This window comes from Bison bison, unplaced genomic scaffold, assembly GCF_000754665.1.
Source record: "Bison bison bison isolate TAMUID 2011002044 unplaced genomic scaffold, Bison_UMD1.0 scf7180017845482, whole genome shotgun sequence".
NCBI classification, from domain to species: domain Eukaryota; kingdom Metazoa; phylum Chordata; class Mammalia; order Artiodactyla; family Bovidae; genus Bison; species Bison bison.
In genome coordinates, this window is record NW_011476055.1 from 95,367 (window position 1) to 105,682 (window position 10,316).

A 10,316-nucleotide genomic window follows, 5' to 3' on the forward strand; every position below is an offset into this window, starting at 1 on the left:
GGTGGTGTCATCTGCATATCTGAGGTTATTGATATTTCTCCCAGCAATCTTGATTCCAGCTTGTACTTCCTCTAGCCCAGCGTTTCATGATGTACTCTGCATATAAGTTAAATAAGCAGGGTGACAATATATAGCCTTGACGTACTCCTTTTCCTATTTGGAACCAGTCTGTTGTTCCATGTCCAGTTCTAACTGTTGCTTCTTGACCTGCATACAGGTTTCTCAAGAGGCAGGTCAGGTGGTCTGGTATTCACATCTCTTTCAGAATTTTCCACAGTTTGTGGTGATCCCCACAGTCAAAGGCTTTGGTATAGTCAATAAAGCAGAAGTAGATGTTTTTCTGGAACTCTCTTGCTTTTTCGGTGATCCAGTGGATGTTGGCAATTTGATCTCTGGTTCCTCTGCCTTTTCTAAAACCAGCTTGAACATCTGGAAGTTCACAGTTCATGTATTGCTGAAGACTGGCTTGGAGAATTTTGAGCATTACTTCGCTAGCGTGTGAGATGAGTGTAATTGTGCGGTAGTTTGAGCATTCTTTGACATTGCCTTTCTTTGGGATTGGAATGAAAACTGACCTTTTCCAGTCCTGTGGCCACTGCTGAGTTTTACAACTTTGCTGGCACATTGAGTGCAGCACTTCACAGCATCATCTCTTAGGATCTGAAATAGCTCAACTGGAATTCCATCACCTCTACTAGCTTTGTTCGTACTGATGCTTCCTAAGGCCCACTTGACTTCACATTCCAGGATGTCTGGCTCTAGGTGAGTGATCACACCATCCTGATTATCTGGGTCATGCAGATCTTCTTTGTATAGTTCTTCCGTGTATTCGTGCTATCTCTTCCTAATATCTTTTGCTTCTGTTAGGTCCATACCATTTCTGTCCTTTATCGAGCCCATCTTTGCATGAAATGTTCCTTTGGTATCTCTGATTTTCTTGAAGAGATCTCTAGTCTTTCCCATTCTGTTGTTTTCCTGTATTTCTTTGCATTGATCCCTGAGGAAGGCTTTCCTATCTCTCCTTGCTGTTCTTTGGAACTCTGCATTCAAATGGGTATATCTTTCTTTTTCTCCTTTGCTTTTTGCTTCTCTTCTTTTCACAGCTATTTGTAAGGCCTCCTCAGACAGCCATTTTGCTTTTTTGCATTTCTTTTTCTTGGGGATGGTCTTGATCCCGGTCTCCAGTACAATGTCAGGAACCTCTGTCCATAGTTCATCAGGCACTCTATCAGATCTAATCCCTTAAATCTATTTCTCACTTCCACTGTATAATCATAAGGGATTTGATTTAGGCCATACCTGAATGGTTTAGTGGTTTTCCCCACTCAATTTAAGTCTGAATTTGGCAATAAGGAGTTCATGATCTCAGCCATAGTCAGTTCCCTGTCTTGTTTTTGCAGACTGTATAGAGCTTTTCCATCTTGGCTGCAACAAATATAATCAGTCTGATTTCAGTGTTGACCATCTGGTGATGTCCATGTGTAGATTCCTCTTTTGTTTGTTGTTTTGTTTTCTTTTCTTGTTTGCTATGACCAGTGCATTCTCTTGGCAGAACTCTATTAGCCTTTGCCCTGCTTCATTCTGTACTCCAAGCCCAAATTTCAAATTTGGCTGCTACTCCAGGTATTGCTCAACTCCCTACTTTTGCATTCCAGTCTCCTATAATGAAAAGGACATCAGTTTTGGGTGTTAGTTTTAGAAGGTCTTTTAGGTCTTCATAGAACCGTTCAACTTCAGCTTCTTCAGCATTACTGGTTGGGGCATAGACTTGGATTACTGTGATATTGAATGGTCTGCCTTGAAAATGAACAGAGATCATTCTGTCATTTTTGAGACTGCATCCAAGTACTGCATTTCGGACTCTTTTGTTGACTGTGATGGCTACTGCATTTCTTTTAAGGAATTCTTGCCCACAGTAGTAGATATAATGGTCATCTGATTAAATTCATCCATTCTAGTCCATTTTAGTTCGCTGATTACTAAAATGTCGACGTTCACTCTTGCCATCTCCTGTTTGGTCACTAGACAATTCACTGATTAAAGAAACTGAAGACAACACAAACAGATTGAAAGATATACTATGTTCATGGATTGAAATAATTAATATTATTAAAATGATCCTACTACTCAAGGCAATCTACAGATTCAGTGCAATCTGTATCAAAACACCAGTGGCATTTTTCACAGGACTAGGCCAAATAATTCTACAATTTGTATGGAAAAAAGACCCTGAATAGCTAAAACATTTTTGAGTAAGAAGAGTAAAGCTCGGTTTATCATGACCCCTTACTTCAAGCTATATTACACAGCTGCAGTCACCAAAAGAATATAATACGGCAGAAAAACAGATACATAGATCAATGGAACAGAATAGAGAGCTCATAAATGAACCCACAGTTGATCTATAACAAGGAAGCAAGAATATACAGCGGGAAAGACAAAGTCTTCAGTAAATGGTCCTGGGAGAACTGGATAACTCTGTGCAAAGGAATCACTGGACTAATGTGTCACACCATGCACAAGTATAAATTCAAAGTGGATTAAACATTGAAATATAAGACCTAAGACCATAAATTTCTGGAGGAATACATAGGCAACACTATCTTTGACATTAGTCTTAGTAATATTTTGGGGGCTATGGAGAAGGCGATGGCACCCCACTCCAGTACTGGAAAATCCCATGGACAGAGAAGCCTGGTAGGCTGCAGTCCATGGGGTCGCTAAGAGTTGGATACAACTGAGCGACTTCACTTTCACTTTTCATTTTCACGCACTGGAGAAGGAAATGGCAACCCACTCCAGTGTTCTTGCCTGGAGAATCCCAGGGACGGGGGAGCCTGGTGGGCTGCCGTCTATGGGGTCACACAGAGTCGGACACAACTGAAGTGACTTAGCAGCAGCAGCAGCATGCCTCCACAGGTAAAGCAAATAAAAGTAAAAATACACAAATGGGACTACATCAAACCAAAAATCTTTTGCACAGCAAAGGAAACTGTCAACAAAAGGAAAAGGCTACCTGCTGAATGGGAGAAGGTATTTGTTAATAATATATTTGATAAAGGATTAATACCCCAAATATACAAGGAACTCATACAATACAATATCAGAAGAAAAATAAGCTGATTAAAAAATGGGCAGAGGATCTGAATAGATATTTTTTTCAAAGAAGATAGATTGCCAACAGGCACATGAAAAGATGCTCAGCATCACTAATCATCAAGGAAATGCAAGTCAGAAACACAATGAAATATCACCGAATGGCTGACATTTAAAAAAACGACAGGGACTTCCTTGGTAGTCTAGCGACTAAGATTCCGCACTCCCATGCAGGGGCCCTAGTTTTCATCCTTGGCAAGGAACGAGATCCATGTGCTTCCAATAAAGATCCTGCATGTCTCAACGAAAAGCCACAACTAAGACCCAACACAGCCAAAACGAAGACAACAGGTAACAAGTGTTGACCAGGATGTGGAGAAAAGGGAACCGTTGTGCACCATTGGTGGAGATATAAATTGGCCAGCCACTGTGGAAAGTAATATGGAAACTTCTCAAGAAATTAAAAATAGGACTGCCAAAAAAAAAAAAAAAAAAGAGCTGTCAAATGATCCAGTAATTGCACTCCTATTTATCAGAAGAAAGCAAAAGCACTATTTTGAAAAGATGTATGCACCTTTATGTTTACTGCAGCATTATTTACAACAGCCAAGATATGGAAGCAACCCAGGTGTCCATCGCTAGATGAATGGATAAAGAAGAGGTGCTGCATGTATTTATATACATACAGTAGAATATTATTCACCCATAAAGAAATGAAATTTGCCAATTGTGACAACTTAGACGGACCTTAGAGAGTATTACGTTAACTGAAATAAATCATGTATAAAAACCCAAATACTGTGTGATTTCATTTATATGTAGAATCTAAAAAACAAAACAATTATACATAGCAAAATAGAGACAGAATTATGAATATAGAGAGCAAACAAGTGGTTGCCAGAGGACCGAGGTTGCAGGGAAGAAGGAAGTATGTGAGGGAGCTTAAGAGGAATAAGCTTCCATTTGCAAAGTAAACCAGTCATGGGTATGAAATGTGCAGTGTGGGAAATATAGTCGATAACTATGTAATGTTTTTGTAAGGTGACATTTTGTAACATTTTTTTTTCCTTGAAATGTGTAGAAGTGCCAAATTACTATGTTGTATAACAGGAGCTAACATAATGTTATAGGTCAGTTATACTTTAAAAACAAGCAAACATACAAATAAACTCATAGAAAAAGGGCAGATTGTGGTTTACCCAGAAGTGGGGGCTTGGAGAAGTGGGTAAACTAGATGCAGGTTGTCAAAAGGTACAGGTTATGCCTCCTAGTTATAAGATAAATAAGAACTAGGAATGTAATGTACAACGTGATGATTATAATTAACACTGCTCTTTGTTATATGAAAGTTCTTAGAGTCAGTCCTAAGAATTCTCATCACAAGGAAAATATTTTTTCCTACTTCTTTAATTCTGTATCTATATTTGATGATGGATATTTCACTGAACTTATTGTGATAATCACTTCATCATGTATTAAGTCAAATCTTTATGCTATCCACCTTAAACTTATACAGTGTGTGTGTCAGTTATGTCTCAATAAAACTGGAAGGAGAAAAATCTGAATACCCTTTAGCTATCACTTTCCAACCCTGTCTTCACTTGTTCTCCATGGCCGTCTCGTCTCCAGTGTAAGCAACCACTTATCTACTGTCTGTCTCTAGAGGTGTCTCTTTTGGACATTTTGGATGAATGGAATCTTACAGTGTGACTGTGACTTTCTGTGACTTTCACTTATCAACATGTTTTTGGTGTTTAAGTTGTAGCATGTTTAAGTACTTCATTTCTTTTTATGGCTAAATAATGTATTCTGTTGTGTTTGTACACACACATTCATATACACACATACACCATATTTTATTTATTCTTTAGTCAAATATATGGGTTGTTTTTCCACCTTTCAGCTGCTGTAAATATTGTTGTGTTAGCTCTTTTTCTGCACAACTTCCCCAATATTTACTGAAAGAGTAAATACAGAATTACATTTGAATTCCTGGAATAAATCTTATTAATTTTCCAGTGACACATTATTCTTTTGACACACTGGTAGATTGTTGGGGTAGAGTGAGGATAGAACACGCAGGGGCCTTGAAGGTGTCTCCACTTGTTGTTGAGTTGCTAGGTGATATCTGATTCTTTGTGACCTCATGAACTGCAGCATGCCAGGCTTCCCTGTCCTTCACTATCTCTTGGAGTTTGCTCAAACTTATGTCTGTTGAGTCAGTGATGCCATCCAACCATCTCATCCTCTGTCGCCCCCTTCTCCTCTTGTTCTCAATCTTTCCCAGCATCAGGGTGTTTTCAAGTAAGTTGGCTCTTGGCATCACGGGGCCAAAGTATTGGAGCTTCAGCTTCAGCATCAGTCCTTCCATTGAACACCCAGGACTGATTTCCTTTTGGATTGACTGTTTTGATCTCTTTGCAGTCCAGGGGACTCTCAAGAGTCTTCTCCAACACCATAGTGCAAAAGCATCAGTTCTTTGGCACTCAACCCTCTCTGTGGTCCAACTCTCACATCCATGCATGACTACTGGGAAAACCATAGGTTTGACTATATGGACCTTTGTCGGCAAAGTGATGTCCCTGCTTTTTAATAATGCTGTCTAGTTTGTAATAGCTTTCCTTTCAAGGATAAGTGTCTTAATTTCGTGACTGCAGTCACCATCCACAGTGATTTTGGAGACCAAGAAAATAAAGTCTGTCACTGTTTCCATTGGTTCCCCATCTATTTGCTATGAAGTAGTGGGACCTGAAGCCATGATCTTAACATTTTTGAATGTTGAATTTCAAGCCAGCTTTTTTACTCTCCTCTTTCACCCTCATCAAGAGACTCTTTAGTTCCTCTTTACTTTCTGTCATTACAGTGGTATCATCTGCATATCTGAGGTTGTTAATATTTCTCCTGGCAGTCTTGATTCCAGCTTGTGAGTCATCCAGCCCAACATTTTGCATGATGTACTATACATAAAAGGTAAATAAGCAGGGTGACAATATACAGCCTTGACATAGTCCTTTTCCAATTTTGAACCAGTCCGTTGTTCCATGTCCGATTTTAACTGTTGCTTCTTGTGACTGTGGCTCAGATCATGAGCTCCTTTTTTCAAAATTCAGGCTTAAATTGAAGAAAATAGGGAAAACCACTAGACCTTTCAGGTATGACCTAAATGAAATCCATTATGATTATACTGTGAAGGTGACGAAGAGATTCCAGGGATTAGATCTGGTAGGCAGAGTGCCTGAAGAACTATGGATGGGATTCATAACATTGTATAGGAGGTGGTGACCAAAACCATCCCCAAGAAAAAGAAATACAGGATGGCAAAGTGTTTGTTTGAGGTGGCTTTACAAATAGCTAAGAAAAGTCAAAGGAGAAAGATATACCCAGCTGGATGCAGAGTTCCAGGGAATAGCAAGGAGAGATAAGAAAGCCTTCCTAAGTGAACAATGCAAAGAAATAGCAAAAAAGAATAGAATGAGAACGACTAGAGATCTCTTTAAGAAAAGAGATATCAAGGGAACATTTTATGAAAAGATGGGCACAATAAAGGACAGAAATGGTATGGACCTAACAGAAGCAGAAGATATTAAGAAGAGGTGGCAAGAATACACAGAAGAACTGTACAAAAAAGGTCTTGACCCAGATAGTCATGATGGTGTGATCACTCACACTCACGTAGAGCCAGACATCCTGGAGTGTGAAGTCAAGTGGGCCTTAGGAAACATTACTATGAACAAAGCTGGTGAAATTGATGGAATTCCAGCTGAGCTATTTCAAATCCCAAAAGATGATGCTGTGAAAGTGCTACAATCAATATGCCAACAAATTTGGAAAACTCAGCAGTGGCCACAGGGCTGCTGCTGCTGCTGCTGCTAAATCGCTTCAGTCATGTCCCCACTCTCTGCGACCCCAAAGACGGCGGCCCACCAGGCTTCACCATCCCTGGGATTCTCCAGGCAAGAACATTGGAGTGGGTTGCCATTTCCTTCTCCAATGCATGAAAGTGAAAAGTGAAAGTGAGGTCACTCAGTTGTGTCCGACTCTTAGCGACCCCATGGACTGCAGCCTACCAGGCTCCTCCATCCACAGGATTTTCCAGGCAAGAGTACTGGAGTGGGGTGCCACTGCCCTCTCCAAGAAAAGGTCAATTTTCATTCCAATCCCAAAGAAAGGCAATGCCAAAGAATGTTCAGATTACTGGACAGTTGCACTCATTTCACATGCTAGTAAGATAGTGCTCAAAATCCTTCAAGCTAAGTTTCAACAGTACATGAATCAAGAACTTCCGGATGTACAAGCTGAATTTAGAAAAGGCAGAGGAACCAGAGATCAAATTGCCAAAATTTGTTGGATCACAGAAAAACCAAGGGACTTCCTGAAAAAACATCTACTTCTTCATGTTGCACTTGTTACCACTGGCTGTACTCTGATGCTTACCTGATGTTTTAATCTCAATTACCCTCCAAATGGCACTGGGGTGGTAACAGAACTCTCCTGTTTCATTGCATTGTGTGGGGTGGGAATTCTCGGCCTAGAGCAATGTGAAGAATGGAAAAGTTCACAACTAGCAACATCTTCCCAGTCTGTAACATTTGGCCCTCTGTGTCTCTGGATGCTATTTCTCTCCCAGTCTATGAGCCAGTTATTGTACTTAATATTTTTCCCTGTTTCTACTTAGACTATTTGTTGCTTTTTTATAATCTCCACAGAGTTGCATTGGAGGAAGAAAACCAGGAGGACATACTAATTTGACATTTTGCCCAAGAACAGCAGCTAAATATTTTTTAAATTATCTGTTTGTGTCTGTGTCCATCACAGAACCGAACTCATTATGGTAGGGATTATTTCATAAATATAGCCGTTCAGGGTAAGACCTGGTGCCTAGTTATATGATTGTTGAGAGAATATCATTTCAAATATATGGCAAAACAAATACAATATTGTAAAGTTAAAAAATAAAATAAAATTTTAAAAAAATACAAATTTACTACTGATACAGTGCTACCTTACTATTGTAAAATCATGACTGCATTTATTAAAAGTTTCTATGAAAGTTTTCAGAATCATTTAGATCACTTTAGAAGAAGTTACAATCCACAGAGTTAAAAAGAAGAAAACAGCTAACATAATGTAGTGTTTTATAAGTCTTGAAACTTTTAACCTGTCTTAAGCAGGGCTTTTATTATTGTTGTTTCCATTTTTTAGATGAAGCTATGAATCAGATGACAAGATTTTATCTAAGACCAAACATCTAAGACATGATCAATAATATGTGGGGCTGGAAACAAGAGTCTCTCGACCTGAATTCTGTGAAGACTACTGCTTTTCTTCTTTATTCCTCAGTGCTTTCCCAGCATATTGGGCGTTTGATCAGTGGTATTGAACTGACTGGTAACATTCTTTCCTCTCATGTTTTTGTGCTATGAAGTAAACTTAGGGCCCTTCACCCAGAGTTTAAATTGAAACACGTCCTTACACAGGACTTTGGAGGCCCACCATGATCTCTCTTTCCCAGGGATCCTCTCTTTTTATCTACTCTCCTCTTTGTTCATGTTTCTTCTGCCACGCTGGGCTTTTTACAGTCTTCTGGTATGCCAGGCATGCTGTTCAGTCTGCTAGGAAAGTCTTTTCCAAGATAGCATCTTCACCTCCTTCAAATCTTTGTGTAAAGGTAACCTTCTCAGTTATATCTTCTGTGACTTTCCTGTTTAAAAGTTCAAACCATCTCCCATTATATACACTTCTCATCCCCTTTGCTTACATTGTTTTTATGTTAGCGCTCAGTGCACAGTTCTTCTAGTACACTCTACAATTTATTATTCACTGAATTAAGGTCTCTCTTTCCTCATCAAAATGTCAGTTCCAGTGCTTGGCACAGAACCTGTCTCAGTCTAATGTTTGTTGAATGAAAGAATGCAGAAAAAAATTCAGTTGATTAAACTTTGTTAGTAATACTTGATTGTTTTTAATTAAGAAGTTGAACATTTTGAAATCCTTTTAGCCAGGAGCATGTGTTCATGAACAGTGTGGAAATTTAATTCCCTAAGATTTATCAATTTAATGTTTCTCCTGAGTTTTAATGCAGGTCAGTTTACATAAAATCTATTGACATTCTTAGAGAAATATGATTCTGTGTAGAGTAAGAGATGATATAGAGTCTCTGTAGATGAATTTGTTTTAATAAACAGAAGTATATAATAGTATTGACAGTAAAGTTAGTATTATTCAAAGGACTACCTGAAATCTAAGTTAATTCTAGTAGTCTTTTTGAAACCATCGTGCAACCATTGAAATCTTGAAGTAGATAGTGATTAATATCACCTTGATATTTTTTGAAAATGTAAATGATGAACTATGTTTACATTTTCTTAATTTGAAAAGAACTTTATTCTGATCCTTTTATGAGTGTACATATACTATTTTACTAATGTATTAAATATTTGTGTTCATAAAGTAAAAAAGGAATATTCTTGATTAGCCTTTTATTTAAACATTTCTTTTCTTTTCTTGTAGATATGCTTTGAGGTCACATTGGTATGAAATATGGAGTCACCTTTAATAACTTCACCTGGAAAAGAGTCTTCTTTCTTGTTAAAAAAACATAAGGAAAACAAATGACCAAAGGAATTATACCAAATGCTAACTCTACATCTTTTTGTATCATCTGTTTTTGAAACCATCAAGACAAATGACTTGTGCTTTAAAGAATATGATTTCCCCATCGAGGTTATTTTTAACAGTTTTTAAAAACTCTTTTAATCTTTTTCATCTTAAATTGTCCTCTTACAAAATTTAGCACAAAGATTTTTAAATCTTTAAGGCCTTGTTTAAAATAGCTTTCTTGTTGAGTTTTCAGAACCTTAATGCTTTTGTATCCTATTTTTACTTGACAAAGTCCTCAAAACTACAGCATCAGGAAAGATATGGACTTGGAAACTTACATTTTTGTAATAGACTGGAGCAGATGTAAGTGGACCATTCAAGACCCCATCCATTTTATCATCAGAAGTATCACATAAGTACACACATCTTAGCTTTAATGCAAGCAAAGTTGCTTGAAAATGGCATGGGTAAAATTCTTACGGAAACCTGGTGGCAATCTCGGAAAAACTTATCAGCCTGGGAGTATGCTATCCCTGGCCCCTACCAAAGGCTTGTTGAATGAACCAGGACAAAACAGCTGCTTTCTCAACAGTGCTGTACAGGTGAGACGTTTGTTTCTT

General features: G+C 38.3%; 1 protein-coding gene across 4 annotated transcripts in view; it reads left to right on the plus strand.

Moving 5' to 3' along the window:
• Window positions 1-10,316, plus strand: part of USP53 (ubiquitin specific peptidase 53) — a 60,891-nt gene that overhangs the window by 8,270 nt on the left and 42,305 nt on the right. Inside the window, exons 1-2 of one of the 4 annotated variants that reach the window (XM_010834980.1) lie at window positions 7,430-8,484; window positions 9,607-10,298. In XM_010834980.1, coding sequence (XP_010833282.1) covers window positions 10,155-10,298 — 144 coding nt within the window. In that variant the 5' untranslated portion in view covers window positions 7,430-8,484; window positions 9,607-10,154. The other 3 variants (XM_010834985.1, XM_010834992.1, XM_010834975.1) reach the window with 3 other exon arrangements.